This window comes from Brassica napus, chromosome A4 (genome assembly GCF_020379485.1).
Source record: "Brassica napus cultivar Da-Ae chromosome A4, Da-Ae, whole genome shotgun sequence".
Taxonomy (NCBI): domain Eukaryota; kingdom Viridiplantae; phylum Streptophyta; class Magnoliopsida; order Brassicales; family Brassicaceae; genus Brassica; species Brassica napus.
Window position 1 is genome coordinate 18,486,533 of NC_063437.1, and position 17,379 is coordinate 18,503,911.

The 17,379-nt window shown below is 34.5% G+C and overlaps 4 protein-coding genes across 4 annotated transcripts; all 4 read right to left on the bottom strand.

Moving 5' to 3' along the window:
- Positions 1-264: 264 nt before the first annotated feature.
- On the bottom strand, positions 265-3,463 carry LOC106450213 (beta-fructofuranosidase, insoluble isoenzyme CWINV4). Its single transcript, NM_001315702.1, is given in 6 exon segments — positions 265-486; positions 572-686; positions 783-1,192; positions 1,270-2,129; positions 2,208-2,216; positions 3,205-3,463. Coding segments are annotated over 6 exon segments (1,779 nt in total). The 5' UTR covers positions 3,392-3,463; the 3' UTR covers positions 265-288.
- Positions 3,464-5,545: 2,082 nt separating this feature from the next.
- Positions 5,546-11,050, bottom strand: LOC106447345 (kinesin-like protein KIN-5C). Its single transcript, XM_013889250.3, has 22 exons — positions 10,789-11,050; positions 10,537-10,666; positions 10,025-10,183; positions 9,612-9,961; positions 9,410-9,548; positions 9,239-9,336; positions 8,972-9,128; positions 8,778-8,847; positions 8,599-8,675; positions 8,422-8,475; positions 8,270-8,350; positions 8,082-8,193; positions 7,924-8,010; positions 7,664-7,839; positions 7,418-7,579; positions 7,240-7,347; positions 7,000-7,158; positions 6,847-6,930; positions 6,556-6,761; positions 6,262-6,473; positions 6,036-6,187; positions 5,546-5,942 (listed from the first exon to the last, which is right to left on the bottom strand). The coding sequence occupies exons 1-22, from the start codon at positions 10,845-10,847 to the stop codon at positions 5,745-5,747; spliced, it is 3,030 nt and encodes a 1,009-aa protein (XP_013744704.2). The 5' UTR covers positions 10,848-11,050; the 3' UTR covers positions 5,546-5,744.
- Positions 11,051-11,788: 738 nt separating this feature from the next.
- Positions 11,789-12,486, bottom strand: LOC106448895 (auxin-responsive protein SAUR15). The gene has a single exon (XM_013890720.3). The coding sequence runs from the start codon at positions 12,362-12,364 to the stop codon at positions 11,993-11,995; it is 372 nt and encodes a 123-aa protein (XP_013746174.1). The 5' UTR covers positions 12,365-12,486; the 3' UTR covers positions 11,789-11,992.
- Positions 12,487-15,060: 2,574 nt separating this feature from the next.
- LOC106450212 (auxin-responsive protein SAUR22) lies at positions 15,061-15,985 on the bottom strand. The gene has a single exon (XM_013891861.3). The coding sequence runs from the start codon at positions 15,541-15,543 to the stop codon at positions 15,172-15,174; it is 372 nt and encodes a 123-aa protein (XP_013747315.1). The 5' UTR covers positions 15,544-15,985; the 3' UTR covers positions 15,061-15,171.
- Positions 15,986-17,379: the final 1,394 nt, after the last annotated feature.

Below are 17,379 nucleotides of genomic sequence, written 5' to 3' on the forward strand. Positions count from 1 at the left end.
ACGAAAAATGGCATTTAGGTGTAACCATGCTAATAGATGGTTATCTTTTTGTTTAAAACAACATTTCCCAACTTAGATCCAAGTATCCAACGACAGATTCTTGTTGTTTATTGAGTTATCAGTAGAAAGGTACAGTACATATATTAAGTGCGGACATGCACTAATCATACTTGATAAAACAGAAAATCACATAGTTTTTCTTTCTAATGACATCAAATTATCTCGCAATTACTTTACCATCACTATAAGAAAGAAAAGGATAAAGGAGAGAGTTAATTAAAGTCTACATTAGAGAGCTCCATTATTCATCATCTGCAAAGGCTTCTCCATGCTCCATGCATCAAGACTCTCTATGTTTACAGTTTGTGTTCCATTGTTAAACACATACAAATGTGCATTCCCTTTCACTGCTTTCACTGGATACACTCTTGACGTTATTACTGTTTTCCCTAAAGCTCCAAAGCTCTCTACTACCGAGTGATCAATCTGTAAATTAAAAATTCCATTTCATGTCATATCACATCAACAAGCAAAGAAATAATAATATCAAACATTTTTACTATACACGTACCAAACTCCTTAGAGAGATCCTTCCATCAGATAGATCAACATCCACAAAGCCAGCAAACGATGGTTTATACATCCTATCTTGTTTGAGTGGACCCCTGTCTTGCTTCAACGATGAACTATAACGAAATGTTTCAATAATGTTAGAATCATTAAATAAAAAGCATAATATATAGAGGATATCAAGCATATTCATAGAGGGTTATGGAACGTACGGTCTAGCATCGGAGCACATGAGAACCTTAGGCTTATCTGTAGAAGTGTCTTTGAAGACTCTAAAGAAGACAGGAGTGTACTCTTCCAAATCAGGAGTGGCCAATGTGATCAAACCGAAAGGTCCAACACCACCTGTCACATTCGAGCCTTTTATTTTACACAAATCTAACGGTTTGAATGTGTAGCTCGGGTCGAATTCCTCAGCTTTATCTAGACATTGTCCGACGTTGAATGTCACTTCCACATCGGCCTGAGCAGGAGTGATTCCTTTGACTTCTAAGCGTTGACCCGTCTTGATGTTTTTGTTGTTCATTCGTACGTAGTTACTTCTTAATGACTCTATTTCTTCAATAGGCCAAAACACTAGTTGCTTCTTGTTTGCATCAAGAAGCACCGTTCTCGGAATCACCTAAACAAAAAATTTAATCACTATTAAGAAAAAAAATGAATTTTTATAAAACTATTAATATAGTTAAGATATATAACCTGAAGACCAGCCCAACCCTTGGAGATATCATCTTCAACGGTGTCCGATTCATTGGCCCAACCCCACAAGATTCTTCTATTCTTTTTGTAGTCAAAGAATGTCTTGGAAGCATAGAAGTTACCATAATCGAATCTCAAACCGTCCCAACCATCGGGTGTATCACCGTTTGGTACGTACTTCTCCTTCTTAGGATCGTACTTCCCCACCGTGTAATACTCAAAACGGGTTATGTCCAAGCTAACTTTCAACACGTGTTTTGTGTTCGAACCGGTGTAATCCAAGTCCAAACCGTTTTGGAAATCGGTTGTGGAAACCGGGAAGAAATCAGGACACTCCCACATACCGGTTGATTCTTTGGAGTGAACCGGGTGCTTACCTTTGACCCAATGCTTAAAATCTCGGCTTCTGTAGATATAAGCAATCCCTCTGTGCTTTCTTTTTGAACCAACCACGGTTCTCCAATGCCCGTCTTTGGAGAACCATGCCGTGGTCGGGTCACGGAAAGCTGAACCGTTCATGGTATAGTCTGGCATTACGAGCGGGTTATCATCTGGTTTAATCCATTTTCTTAGGTATGGGTCTGAGGGGTCCTTTGGGATTGCGTAGTTTTGGATTTGAGTTTCGTTTTGGTTAACACCTGTATAGAGGATAATCGGTCCTTTTCCCGGTACGATTGTTATTGAACCGGACCATGTACCTTTAATGTCAAACCATTTGGAGGGATAGAGGGCATGTTCTAAAGCCTCCCAATTTACTAAGTCTTTGGAGACCGAATGTGCCCACACGATGTTGCCCCAAACCGCACCCTTGGTGTTATATTGGTAGAAGAGATGGTAAAAACCTTTGTAGTATACTGGACCTGTTTTCAGAAAACTCAAGTTAGATCATCTAAAAATATTATTGAGAACTACACAAATGTATTTTCTGATAAACTCACCATTTGGATCTGTTGTGATTGTCAAGAATGCCACATGAAAACACACAAAACAAAGGAAAACGAGGTTAGATTATGCTGAATTCATCAAAATTAGATTTGGATTTTTAAATAAGATATGTTAAGAGGATACGCGATACAAAAGAATCACATGAATGAAATTATATGGTACAACAACTTGTAGATGAAATTAAGAAAACGTGAATAAAGGAGGATAAAGTGTAATTTATTACTCGATCACGATCGTTCTCTCCTCACCATAATTATATTTTATAATTGGTTCCCGATTGAATTATTGAAAGTTTTAAGATATTAATAATCTGTTATCTATATACAATAGGGTTTTATATATGTTATTGGATAATGAAAATAAAATAGTTTTTTATATCAGATTAAAATGATTTGAGGTTTCACAAATATAAAACTTCTACATTCCACACAGATCTTCCCCATTGGCAACAAGATATATTTCTTGAAAGAGATATGGATACACATTCACAAAGAAAGATAAAAGCACAGTTTTTATATACAAAATAAGCATAGCTGCGTTCTCACGTGATATATATGATGTGCTTTCTATTGTTGAATTATGTACTAATTCGAAAAAGTGTATATAGCCTATGCTTTAGTCTACATATTATAGTTGCTGTGTTTCTAGACAAAACTCTTTTTTCTAATTCGCAATCACTTTAGATGAATAATGCATATATAATATATTTTATCTCCCTGTATATTTATCAATACGTATAATTAATAATTAGGAAATATACTGATCTGATTTTCTCCCTAAGAATACTGTAAGTTTATCTGTTTCGTTCATTGAAATGCTGGTTTTATCGTTTTATCACGCATACTATAACAAGCAAACATTGGATTTGAAGAAATGAAGACCTAACAGAAACTTAAAATCTAAGTATCAAAGCGATCATTATAAACCCTAATTAAGGAAACAAATGTTTCTAGGTAAACTATATACGAACAAATAGAGAGATCAGTGTACCGTTAATCCAATGCTTTGGAGGTTGAAAGTGAAAAGCGGTTCTGTGAAGATGATTCACTGACTCGACTGATTGAGATTGCAAATTTTCGTAAACATGATGAAAAGCTTCAACCCCTTTGATGTTATTACTGCTTAAACTGAGTAGTACAAGCAATAATAACACAGAAACAATATTTGAGATACCCATTGATCCAGAAACTCAGGATCTGAGTGGTGTTTGATATTTGTGTGTGTGTAGAACTGGTGTATACTAAGAATGAGAGAATTTGATAGGTGAAAAATATAGTTTGTTGTATTGTTTATATAGGCTAAAAATGAGGAGGAAGATAACAGAAAATAGATAAGTTTTAGGATAATGTTAATCCAGTGGAGTTTTTTACTCTTAACTATAATTAGAAAGATATACACATCTGAATGATTTAAAATACCCGGAAGCTGATTTTTTATCTTTTTAATATTTTTATAGTTCTATTCAAACTGAAAGTTAATGTTTTTGGTCGGCAGTTTAACTCCTCTTTTCTAGGGCTCTCTCAAATGCAATTATCCATAGTTTTAGTGAATATATTCTAGTTTACTAGCACTGCTGGATTATGTTTCATAACTTATTTTGAATTTTCTTATAACTGTTTCATAATTTATGTGACGGTTCTTTCCTCAAGTATATAATTCTTCTTATCTTATAATATAATCATTTACACCAGATGAGTGAAATCATGGCTGCTCTTGTTTAGTTGGCCAAGTGAGCACATTTTATATTAAGTTCGCACTTCAAATTCCTGTATACAAAATTCCTATATATCCGGTATTAGCATAATATATAAATTGAATTTACTGTCATAATATAATATAATTTTTTGGTAACTTTGATCACTTCACTACAAGAAAAGTGTATCCTTCAATGAAATATTAGGAGAAACCTTTTTGTCAGAAACTACAGAATTTTGTTGGAATCTCATCAGACAGTTCTGATACAAAAGGTTTGTTCGTAGTTTATTGGAACGTATTGTCGTAAATTTCTTGGAAAATTATATACCGACAAAAAATCTAGTCTCGGTAAATAATCAGAAAAGTATACAAGAATTCGACGGAAATTTCACGCTACACATCAACAGTGGCCACATATAGAATATTAATGTATGTCCTAAGTTCATTATGTGACACTAAAGAGAACTAAAAAAAATGTTTTCTTGATTGGAAGAGGTTATGGGTTTAAGAATTCCAAATTTTTAACTATAGTAATTATAAGATTAGTTAAAGATGTTTTGAGATTATATTTGTTGATTACCAAGCTCTTGTTATTTCCAGTTAAAAAAAAAAGGTGAGACACTTATGTTAAATAGAAATATTTCAACATTCATTTGCATGTATCGAACAGATAGATAAAAATCAAGAACCGGTTTAAACAAGACCAGTCATAGACAAAACACGAGACATAATAAACCTAATGTCCAAGTTATATTTGAGCCTTCACTAGAAAAGGCCATGACATAATAAAGCCGAAAAGTGAAGCAAAGATTCTTCTCACAGTTTCAAGTTAACACTTTCAGCACTGAACTTGCCTTCCATACAAAACCAAATTTTCAGGTATGCTTCAAACTCATATATTTTTCTTTTTTTTATATAAACCAGAAATACCTCCACAACTTTTTTTGATAGTTGTATAATGCTTCCATTGCTATAATTGTGAAACATCACCCACATAGACAGTGCTTGCATCTTTTGTGCAAGTGAACCTTGCCCAAGTATCCCTAAATCTCGAGTTGACTCTACTTGAAGCTAACGCCTACCACAATATCTTTAACCAATTGTTACCATATATTTGATTGAAGAAATAAGAATAAAAAATGTATATAACTCCACTTTTATTGATGTTCCACTTTCTAAAATGAATGACCAAATACCAAAAGCTTGATATATTGATACAAGATTTGCCATCACCAATATCATAAACATGTTATTTTAAGCTTTATATACAAACACATAGTTGATGAGTTGTAAAGCATTTGAAAACTAGCACGAACTAAAAGATGTTCATAATTACACTCTGAAATGGTAAAAGAGGGTTCAATGGGAATCTCTCATGCTCATGATCTCTAGAAATTCTCATGGTATTGTGAGAAATGAATCTTTTGAGTGGCACAATGACTCTGATATAACATATGCTACTTGATTTTCCACTTAAAATGTTCATCGTTGGGATTTGAAAGCATCTTCATGGTTGAGTCATATATAGAAAGTGGTCAAGTAGTATATGCATGCACAGCATAAACAACACGAGCTAAAAGGGTCTAAGACTTGCATTGTGTTATGTTTTTGAACAAACCAGCTCTGAGATCATAGATTGCTGTCAAATATTCCACTATTGAAATAAGAAAACATACATTATACAATGTTGAATATTTCAATGTAGGTGAAAGAAGCTGAATCCCACAAGGGATTAGTTTTAAGGACTTATAAAACTCACAAGATGTGTCAGAAGCATCTAACTCTTCATTGATTTGATCCCATACTTTCACATATGTGTACACAGAGGTGGTTCCCTAGTTGACTTGTGAGAGAGGCGACCGTGTTAGCTGTTGGGGTTTAGATTCCTTGGCCGCAAAGGATTCATAAGAGTTGTTTTCACGGAAAACTTCAACCAATGTCTCCACTGGCATTGCTCGTAGTGATTCAATGGTGTCTTTAGTTGGGACGTCTGGCTCACTCTTTGACGGAGTTGTCCCTGTGGGCTCATACTCCTGTAATTCACCAAATGAAGAACTTGGTGATAAGATTCTTCTTAAGAGTGAAGAGAGTAATGTTATTAATTATTCTGTGAGGAAACAACTTACCATATATCTTTGTTGAAAAGTTTCTTGAGCTTTATCCTCAATGCATCTAGCTTGGCAGCAATGATCATGTTGGAAACTCTCAAGTGATTTTTCATGCGTCTTGACGTTTTCCAAGATTTGTGATACAAACACTTTTTCATCCTCTGACATGCCTGAAACATTACAACGATATTAATTTAGAACTGTCATGATAATGATATCATCGCATAAGAAAGAGAGAACTTACCATCAATTTGCTGGATGATCTCATCGCTGTTCTTGGTTACATCTTCCTCAGCAGCAGTCCTTGCAGACTCCACTTCACCGTCGTGCTGCTCGTTGTTATCACAAGCAGACTTAACAAGGGAAGAGACATCTGCGACTTGCTTGCTGTTCATCTCCTTTAGAGACTCATGAGTTAGCTTGCAGTGTTTGAAAGCTGATTCCGCATGACCAACACTAACGCATAGAAAGATGAAAAGGTTAAAAAAACAATACTGAAAGATTGTATAACTCAAAAGTAGTTTGCTAATGATCTTACGATTGCTGAAGCAGTAACTCCATTTGACAATGTTTCGCCGCAGAGAAATCAGCACCCTCTCTGGCATCATTCTCAGCTTGCATGGAAAACGTCTCCCATTTTCTTTTTGCGTCTTTAGCCAGAGTGTTTACGGTAGAGACGTGTTCATCCAAGAAAGTTTTGTTGGACGAGACTGCATCTTTAAAGTTACTGAGTCTTGAATCCACCTGCCAGGTAAAAAAAGACAATACAGTCTTTATGCTTCATGAAATGGAAGACAATCAGAAACAAATGAAAGAATAAGCAACGAACCAACTCGTGTTGGCGACGAACGTGACATGAGACTAGGTTAGTTAGATCCGCTATAAGTTTCTCTGTATCATATTTTGACTGAGCCTGCACACAACACATGCTAGTTATAGATAGACTCAAGCAAGACTTGAAGAGATGTAGTAGTATTATGACCTCGTAAGTCTTCTGAAAATCGATGATGCTATTTATTTGATTATCATTAGCCTCCGCTGCACGATTCTCAGCGTTTTTAGACTCCTGCATAAGCTTCTGGAAGAACGTACTTGTGTATTCAGACATCTCTTGTGTTTGCTCCATAGTTGTGTGGAACTTCTGCTTATTAGGAAAAAAACAATCCAGTTAAATAGCTTTTGTTAATCTCTAAGACAATGTTATATATCTCAGTGCACTGACCTGTCTCAGTTCCCTCGCAAAGAGAGCCATTTCTCGCTGGTGGGACGTAAGAGCATTCTGAAGTTCATCAAATAACGAGGACGTTGTCTCCTCTCCTGAAGCAAGAAACTGTAATCCACAAGAGAGTTACTATTGGAGCCCACCAAAAGAAAAGGAAAGAGATTGACAAAGGGGTTACCTCATCAATGGAAGATGCACTTGAAGTTGTTAACGCTGAAACTTCTTCAAGACAAGCATTTGAGTTTGCCTTGTGCAAGCGGACTACGTTCTGCACTGCCTCCAAGTGAGAACTGTATAAATCCCTTGACGCTCCAACCTTCTTTTTCATTTCAAGAATGGCCTAAACAAACAAATTTGCAAATAGTGTCAACATTTAGTGCTGCCCTTAAAATATAATTTAGACAAGAAACAAAACAGGTGATACCTTGTTATGTGCCTCTAACCGAGATTGGGACAGTTTGTTAACACCATGAAGCTGAGCATTTTGCTGGGACAGACATGAAGCAACCATACTGAACAGATTGGATATTTGTTCAGAAAGTTCTGCTTGATAATTGTCTACCACTTTCCTGTTATCCGCACTGAGCTTATTCTCTCTTCCTGCACAGCACCAAATGACCTTGTATTAACAACTTTAATGACATTGCTAATGAAAAAGACAGCCAGAATTGTCAAAACACTTACCAATTTTTTGGTGTAATGACTCATTTTCTTTAGTAGCTTTCTCCAAGTTCGATTGTAAAACACAAGCTTGTTGAACCAGTACATTTTCTGGCAAAATGCATAAGCATGTTAGAGACAACTTTTCAAACATTTGATCAAGGTAATGAGTTAGAAATTACCAGATTTTTTCTGCTCTGAAATAATGAAATCTTTCTCCTTCATGGCGTATTGAGATTTCTTCAGTTCCTCGTCTGTGGAAGCAAGCATTTTGCTGGTTTGGCTCAAGTTTTTCTAGATAGCACAATAAAAGCATCAGAGCATAGTTATAAAGCATTAAAGCCCATAAAAAGAAGGAATTAACCAATACCTCGGTGCTATCAAGCCTGCTGGTCAGATCAGAGCACTCCCGCACTTGACCAGTGTACTTGTCTTGCAATTCCTCAAGTTTCTGGTCAGAAAAAAATATGTAAATAATAGACTTCAAATATGTTTTGATCTATTGAGTAAGAAGAAACCAACCTTTTGATAATTCTCTATCTGACCACCCATCTGTTCAATCTGTTCGGCCATTGCCTACAAAAGGAGCAAAAAAGGGGTGGCGTAAGGAGATGATGAGGTTACCATGTCCTATGCCAAATGAACATTGTGTTCCTTCAACCTAAGAGAAAATCTGAATTGTGCTCAGAAACTCAATACCTTTCTTTCACTCTCCTCTTGATAGTATCTCTCTTTTGGCATATAAACACCATTTTTCTCCCGGGAAGCATAGACCTCTAAAAGAAACAAATAAAAAAGGTCAGAGCACAAGACTCTGTAACGAGTACATTTATCACCCCTGCAAATTCTACCCACGGATACACTGAGATTGCTCTTACCCGCCTTAAGTCGTTCTATTTCACCATAGAGGTCCTTTATCAAAGTAGACTTCATCATTTTCTGGTTAACCTGCCAAAAATAAATATACAAGAGTACGAACATGAGTTGTCGTTTTTGAATGGTTGGCCTAAATGGAAACAAGAAAAATAAAATAGAGGCTTGAAATCGATGAATGGATAACAAAAGACAGTACCTCTGGTTTGTTCCTAATATGCTTTGCCCTGTGTGCATAATCTAGAGTACTCAAGGTTTCCTCGAGACAGTGAACAGCAGGTGAAACTGTTGCTATGATACATGTCTTCGTTCTCCCGCCAAGTGAATCACGTAGTAAGCGGGTGAGCTTACTATCCCTAAATTTCAGTGCAAAACATAGTTATAGAACTCAGCATAGCTTGGAACACTACTGCTACATAATCACTAACATAAAGAAGAAGAAAACACACAGAAAACGAGTTTAAACCTGTAAGGAATGTGTCCAAGATGTTCTACCAAAGCACTGATCACTCGCCCTAATGTAAGAAGACTTTTGTTTATTTCACCAGCTTCTCGAGCGCGTCCCTACACAGAGAAAAAAACTAGAAATTGAGAAGAAAGACTCTCCAACTCAGTTGAAGAGTGAGAGACTACTTACATCCCTAGCACCAGAACGTGATATATTTTCTGATCCTGCTAAATCAACCAAGTTCAGCTTCCCACACTTGATTAATTCTTCACCTTCCGGAGTAGCTTCTTTGATATGTATCGTTATCGAGAAGAGAGAATGCGATCGACTGAAAAGTAAAGAATCGTGTCATGTAGGAAAGTGCAAAGAACATAAACATGAAGGACATTACCTAGATTGTTTATTCAAGAATGTTTCTGCAGTTCGCCGTTTAGAGGAACCTCTCTCCAGCAAAGTGAAGATTTCATTAGCACTCGTCACGATCTCCTCTTCCAATCCTCTAACGAGAACGCCACCTTTGCCGTCCTCCATCAGAGGCAACGGTTTCTTCTGTTTATCTTCAGAAGCAACTCTGGAGATATCTTCAGGAGCAAGTAGATCGGTGATCTCTTCGTTGTAGAGTTCCAAAAACGTGACTTTGACACTGTACTCAGCTTCCTGGCCTTCGAGCGTATCAAAGATTTGTTTCACAGCTCTAGGTATAACACCTGCTTCTGCTGGAAGACCTCCACTATGCCCGCCCTGTGTAAACAGCTTACATCAGGAAAAAAAACCTTATAAACACACTTGCAATATAACACAGACCTTAGACCTTCGACATTCTCCTTCCATTGTATATGTTTTCCCTGTACCAGTCTGTCCATAAGCAAATATTGTACAGTTAAAACCTTCAAGTACTTCGTTCACGATTGGAACAACGGCTTGGTCATACAATTCCTTCTGTTTTGCTGATGGTCCAAACACCTGTGTTCAACATAACAACACACCTTCAGCATGTAGATAATCACTAAATTCCATCAACGGTCACATTATTAAAACACATTCTACTTTACAAAACCAAACAAGCTAAATACACCAAAGCACACTTGTCTCCTTACACACAAGATTGTGAAATCCAAGCATATACCCTTTGACTAACTAGTTGTTGGTTCAGTTACTAAGCAAATCCTATACACACTCAAACAAAATTCACTGGACTAAACACTTGTTTAGCTTTAACTAATCCCCCTTATTCACCATAATATGAAGGCAAACAGCATCAAGTATCTGACTTTTAAGTTGTAAACAGCACCCTAAGCTAAGCCACTTTGTGTTACCTTATCAAAGGTGAAAACCCTATCAGTGTGCTTCCCAGCGATGTTTTGAGAGACAGCAACTTCTCTTTGCAGATCATTACAAGTGAGAACCTGAGGAGCGTTGCTCCTCAACTCATCATCACTAAACGGCCTGTCAACAAAACAAAAAACAAGTGTGAATCCAAACCCAAAAAGCTTCAATTTTGAGCATAAATACAAAGTGGGATTAGACTCAAAATCGAACCCAGAACCCTAATTTGAGAAAAAGGTAACCTGCATCGGAGAAGAACTTGAACATTCACGCCTTTCTCCTTGTCGTGGCGGCTGGACATTTTGTAATCCAGAGAGTGTAATTTCGAAATCTGATGCTACTACACTCTGGAAAGATCGAAGCTTTCTGAGTTTCGAAGTTCTCTCTCTCTCTCTCTCTTCCTTTTATCGCCGGCGACGGGATCTTTTTAGAGAGAGAGCGGGGTGAAATGTGAGATTTGAATATTTTTGAAGAGACGCTTCTCTCTCTCTTTCGAAATTAAAATTAATATTTGTTTACTAATATGATTTTAGCCCATTTGACACACTTAGCCATTCGATAAAGAAGGCCATTACTTACCGATCAGCCCATTTAGGCCCAATGGTCAAGTTTCAACCTTCTTTTCGACAAAAAAAAAATCATTAATTATACACCAATTATGAAAAACTTTACATGAGATATAGTAGTAGAGTTTTGTGATTTTGACAAAGTATGTGTGGCTATGGATTTTTATTTTAGTTGTTAACGTAGAATTTTTTTATTGCAATATAATGCATGTGACCTAAAGAAAACTCAAATCATATCATTTTAAAAACATTAAATTGGAAAAGAAAATATTTTAAAACACTCATGCCCAAAAAATTAACAGTTTAAACTATGAAAGTAATTTTATCAACATAATAATTTACTTGTTAAACATGGCAGATACTATTTACTTGCAGAAAAATGTGATGACATTATATTTTTTTGTTGGACTAACAATTATTTTTATTTAAAAATTGTTACTATTTTAATCATAAAATAAGCCAAAAACCAATTAAATTAAATAATAATTATGAAATATAAATAAATATAAACTATTAAAATAAATTAAATACATTGGTGATGATGATGACGATTTAAAATGTGATGTAATACAAATTCTACGAGAGAAAATATCCACACCACGCAACTAAGGGGTTCGTCACTATAACCTGTATTCATGTATTACAATCACAAATTTCACAATCAGTCCTATAAATGATTATATCTGTTGACAAAAAAAAGTGTTATATCTGTTAAAATGATCATTTATATTGACAAAAACTGATTATTATTATTTTACCCAAAAAAAACTTGTTATTATTTGTTGACAAAAAATGATTGTATCTTTTCCTAGATAGGCAAGCAATACAAAATTTATTTATCAAAACGAAAAGAAAATGATCAAGAAGAATTAGTTAAAATTCAAAGAAGCTCCTCAACAAAATCTCCGAGATCGAAATTACCACTACAAGACTCGATGGCATTAACGACGTCTTGAAAAGCCGAGAGGCTACAAGGGACGACCAACATAACTTTCTGGTCGGAACAGTGAAACTCGTCACGTGACTTGTCGAGGAGCATCCTAAAAATAAGGTGATTCAAGTAGCTCATCGGCACCACCTGCCTCACGCGCTCTTCTCCTACATACACCGGAAACGTTCCCGTAGATGTCTTCGTCGGAGAAATGTCGTCCCCCTCACCGAGCAGAACATACTCGGAGCCGCGTTCTCTAGTTTTGATCCTCTTCACTTTCTTGGCTAAGTTCTTGAATGAAGCAATTCTTTTTCCCATCATTTTGTTTTACATAAGATGATATTTTCCCCTCTGGAAACTCGTAAGATATATGTATGAATTAAGATTGTGAAGATGAAGAAATTAGAATAACAAGATGGTTGGTGATTATATACCAAAGATTAGATGTATAACAATGTAATAAAATATAAACATTTACACCCAAAAAACAATATAATAAAATGAGAACTCTTGAGCTTTTGACTTCATTTTTTTTTTGTTTTCGAATTTATTTTTGGCTGAGCTGACTTGCTTATAATAGTGGGCTGCATATTTGGCGGAGAGAATTGTATATCTCATAGCAAATCTTGGTTACAGTGATATGTCTTTCGATTTTGTAAATGCATAACTATGGCACCACTTATTATTACTTTTATACTTCAGTACATTAGGCAAGGCCGTACCTGGAATATTAGGTCTTATTCAAAATTAGCATGAATCATATTTTTAATATTATAGTTTTATATATTTAAGGAAAATAGTTTTTATTTAAAAATCTAAAGATAACTAAACTAAAAATAAAATTACATGAAAGTGAGTAAACATCTTAATTTTTATTATTAATTTTATTTAATATATAGGGGTATTATATGTACTACACATATATATATAACTGAAACTTTTAGAATTGTGGAACCCTGCAACCAAACAGAAACCCTGTTGAACCGTTTCATGAAAATGTAATCAGGACCGAGCTGAGCAATAGGTTGTCACGGAGGTTGTATTCGACTTTTCGTACATACGGTCGTGACATTTAATTTCATCTATAAAATGTCTTAATGTCATGTGCCTCTTTATTTTATTTTAATTTTATTCATCTGGTGTTATTATTATTAGATAGAATTGAAGATTACATCACTGAGAATACAAAAGTGGCTATTTTGATTCTTTGAACTGTTATCTAAATCGGCTAAATACCATAATCAAGCGTCCAAAAGAGGTAGACAAAACCCTAGAAGAAGGAAAACCAACTATCAGCTAAATACTCAGTTACGGATCATGGTTATCCTGCCTTTCCTCCCTCCTCATTAATGTTTTTGTGAATGTTTGTTCACGTTTGGTTATTCATCTTTGTTGCTTTTTAGTTCCTAATGTGTAACCTTCGTTGTTGATGCTAGTGAGCTTGTATCGCTTTCTCGTCAAGCTTTTTTGGTGGAATTTGTTTAAGAGGATATTCCGGTGATTATGTTCTTTAGCCCAGTCTCGTCTCCCATTTCTCTGGTTCACCCGTGGTTATATTTTGGTGGATCTGTTTCAGCCATTATTTAGATTATGGCTAAAGGTTCATGTCATTCGAACTATTTGTTTTAGCATGTGCCTCCTTTTTTTGTCATCTGTTGGATTAAGATTAATTATAAACGTTGCTTACACAAAGTCGCCAAAGGTTACTCCCATAGACTAACTTATACGAAGAAGGAAAAGATTAACTAAAAACCATAGAGAAAACAACATTCAATTCAAAAGAGATGAAGCAAATCAGCCCTGGAAGCAAGATTGATCGAGAAAGCGAAGCAGGCCTTATATTATTGGAGTTGAAAGCTGATCTCTACGGAAAGTTCCACCACGGAACCATGACCAAGCAAGCACACTTAGCATGTGCCTCCTTATTTAACTAGATAACTGCTTGTATCACAAAAATAAACCAATAGTTATTAATGATTTTTATGATAACTTTATTATGATGTATAAGTCTCGTTTACTAGTTTATATCAGTTATTAAGTTGAACTGATTAAGTGATACCTTTTTTTAGTATAAGTTAAGTGATACTTAAGCTAACCATATAAGCTTAATGTAACATATTTTTACAGTTAAGCTGGAGATTAATAACAAGCTTTCTTTTCATCGTCTTCAACCTCTTTTTTATATATACTGTATATCAAGAGTTTCGATTCTATAGTTTGATTCGAGTGTTAATAGTCACAGTGGCAGAGCTACGTTAGTGAAGAGGGGGCAGCTGCCCCCAACAAAATTTAATATTTATCAAAATTGTTAGTTAAATCACCGAAATTTCATTAGATCAGCTGATGTTTCCACGTTGAAATTTTTTTCTGTCCCCAAGAATAAACATTTCTGGCTCCGCCAATTAATAATAGTGGCCAAATATTTAACTTTCGAATAAGAAGTTGGTGATCATCCAATACCCTATCTGATATAAAGTTATAAACATAACTATACGACGAATATTAATTAATTTATTGAAAGAAACAAAAAGTATGGAATCAAATAAGCAATATATAGGTAACTGGATATAAACAATAATTTTACTGTTTTACCAAAAAAAACTGTAATTTTTAGTGTCATGTTTAATTCTTACATGTGTTGTGCATCCAACCATGTAAATATAGAATTTGGTTGTAGCTAAGAAGGCATAAGTAATGTCGTACTGTGTTGTATAAGATTTATATTCCCTCGCGAATATTGTAGAACAAAATTACAATTCCGAAAATAACTCTAGTTTAATAATTTATAAGAGAAAAATTGTCTTTTATGAACAAGATGGATTTTATCGAAACAAAAAAAATATGAACAAAATTGGTAAAACAAACTATAAAGCTGTAGTGAAAACACAAAATTATTATTTGGAAACAAATAAAATTTTCAAAAGTAATATCGATCCACCGAAGATAATAAGCTTGAAAACATCTCATGAATAAAAAGGAAATCATTCCAAAAAATTGACAAAAAATGCTTATATCTGTTGACAAAAAAAGGATTGTATCTTTTCCTAGAAAGATTTAAACAATACAAAAAAATTTACAATCAAAACAGAAAGAAATAATCAAGAATAAGGTAGAAAATCGTTAAAATATCAAAGAAACTCCTCAACAAAATCGCCGAAATCGAAGTTTCCATTACAAGACTCGATGGCGTTGACGACATCTTGAAACGCTGAGAGGCTACATGGGACGACCAACATAACCTTCTGGTCGGAACAGTGAAGCTCGTCACGTGACTTGTCAAGGAGCATCCTGAACAGAGGATGCTTCAAATAGCTCGTAGGCACCAGCTGCTTCACGCGCTCTTCTCCAACGTAGACAGCAAACGTCCCCGTAGACTTCTTCGTCGGAGAAGTGTCGCCCCCCTCACCGATCAGAACATACTCGGAGCTGCCTTCTCTCATTTTGAAGCTCTTCGCTTTCTTGGCTAAGTTCTTGAATGAAGCTATTCTTTTCCCCATCATTTTGTTTTACATACGATGATATTTTCCACCTCCGGAAACTCTTGTCTAAGATATGTAGAAGAATTAAGATTGTAAAGATGAAGACAATAGAAAAGAAGATGATTGGTGATTTTATACCAGATTAGATGCATATAAATAAATATAAAAACTGGCAAGTTTTTGACTTTTATACATTTTGATTTTGTTTTTCGATTTTTTTTTCAGTGTTGACTTGGAATAGCGTGGTGCATTCCTTGGCGGAGAGAGAATGAATTTTAAATATTAAATAATTATGATGATAAATATAATAAATCTCGTCCCAAATCATGGTTACAACTACATGATGTCTTTGGAGTCTATAAATGACTAGATATGGCACCAGTTATTATTCCTTTTAAACCTTTGTACATTACGCAAGCGAGATAGGTTATCACGGAGGTTCTTAGGGCATCATTATCGGTGTCCCTTAAGTTGGGTCCTTAAGAGTAGGGTCCCTTAGTTTTTAACTAAAAAAGCTAAGAAACGACCCTTAAATAAGGGACTTGAGAAAAATCCCTTAGCTTTTTTAGTTAAAAATTAAGAGATCCTATGCTTAAGGGCCTCAACCTAAGGGACACCAATAATGATGCCCTTATTCAACTATTCGTACATATGGTCCGTGACATTTAATTTAATCTATTAAACGTCATGTTTAATACATGATTACATATATACATATAGATGGCCCTTTATTCAACGATATGATTGCTTGTATCACTAAAATAAACCAATAACTATTAATGATTTTTTGATTACCCAAATAATTAAGCTTCAGATAAGGAGTTGGTGATCATCCAATGCCTTAAGTAACCGAAAAATCATCAAATGCCTTATCTGATATTAACACAACAATAAGACGAATATTGATTAATTTAATGAAGCAAAACAAAAGGTATGGAATCGGATAAGCAATAAACTCTAGTATTTTTAATGTCATGTACATATGCATCTAACCATGTCAATATGTCATATAGTATTTGGTAGTAGGTGAAATGTCATAATTTAGTCAGTGTATAAGATTTACACTCCTATTTTAATGATTTATAATAATATGTAAGTCGGAATCATCTAATAACATACTGACATGTATGCATGAATTTGTTGATTAGCTTGAAAACATCTCATAAATAAATAGCAAATCATTCAAAATTTTGATTAAAGTGGTTAGTTTGAGTGGTTGTATCGAACGAAAATTATTTCGTGACTATCTAATCTATTAAAAACAGAATGTAGTTTTTTTTTGGTCTAGGCCAAAAGTATATTGTGTTTAAAAATAAGAATTATGATTTGTAGGCATCGTATATATATATAGAAAACAACGTGTTTAGAAATAAGAAATCATGGTTTTTGTGGATTGTAAATATTTAGCATTAAGTTACTCAGTTGGATTAAGTTTATGTTAATTATTTGGATTTTGAATTTTTCAATGTAGAAAAAGGTTATTTGGAAAGCGTCTTATATATAAAAAAGAGGTTATTTGTAATATAATTTATATCAGTTCAATTTAGTTTTATTTGTTTTGTTAGAGATCGACTAATATTATAAAAAAATTGTATACTTTAATAGATATTTATATACGTAATTTAAATATATATATATTTATTAAATTTAGTTTTTATTTGATGAATACAATTTGAATTTTCTCTTTAATTGAACATAAATTTTGATTCATATTATAAAATAATTAGTTGGAAAATTTTGCGAAGTCATAACCAAGTACAACGGAGAAAAAAAATGATTATCAAGACGGCTTACACAGCGAGAGATGGCGGCTTCTAGTGTTTTTTTTTTCTGTAAAAGACTTCTAGTGTTACCATT

What these genes read in the sequence shown, in the direction of transcription:
- LOC106447345 (XM_013889250.3), bottom strand. Translation starts at nt 10,847, where the DNA reads ATGTCCAGCCGCCACGACAAGGAGAAAGGCGTGAATGTTCAAGTTCTT. An exon ending in CACGTTCTGGTGCTAGGGAT is followed by an intron (nt 9,337 to 9,409) that starts GTAAGTAGTCTC and finishes TTCTCTGTGTAG; the next exon opens with GGACGCGCTCGAGAAGCTGG. An exon ending in CTTTTCAACAAAGATATATG is followed by an intron (nt 5,943 to 6,035) that starts GTAAGTTGTTTC and finishes GGTGAATTACAG; the next exon opens with GAGTATGAGCCCACAGGGAC.
- LOC106448895 (XM_013890720.3), bottom strand. Translation starts at nt 12,364, where the DNA reads ATGATGGGAAAAAGAATTGCTTCATTCAAGAACTTAGCCAAGAAAGTG.
- LOC106450212 (XM_013891861.3), bottom strand. Translation starts at nt 15,543, where the DNA reads ATGATGGGGAAAAGAATAGCTTCATTCAAGAACTTAGCCAAGAAAGCG.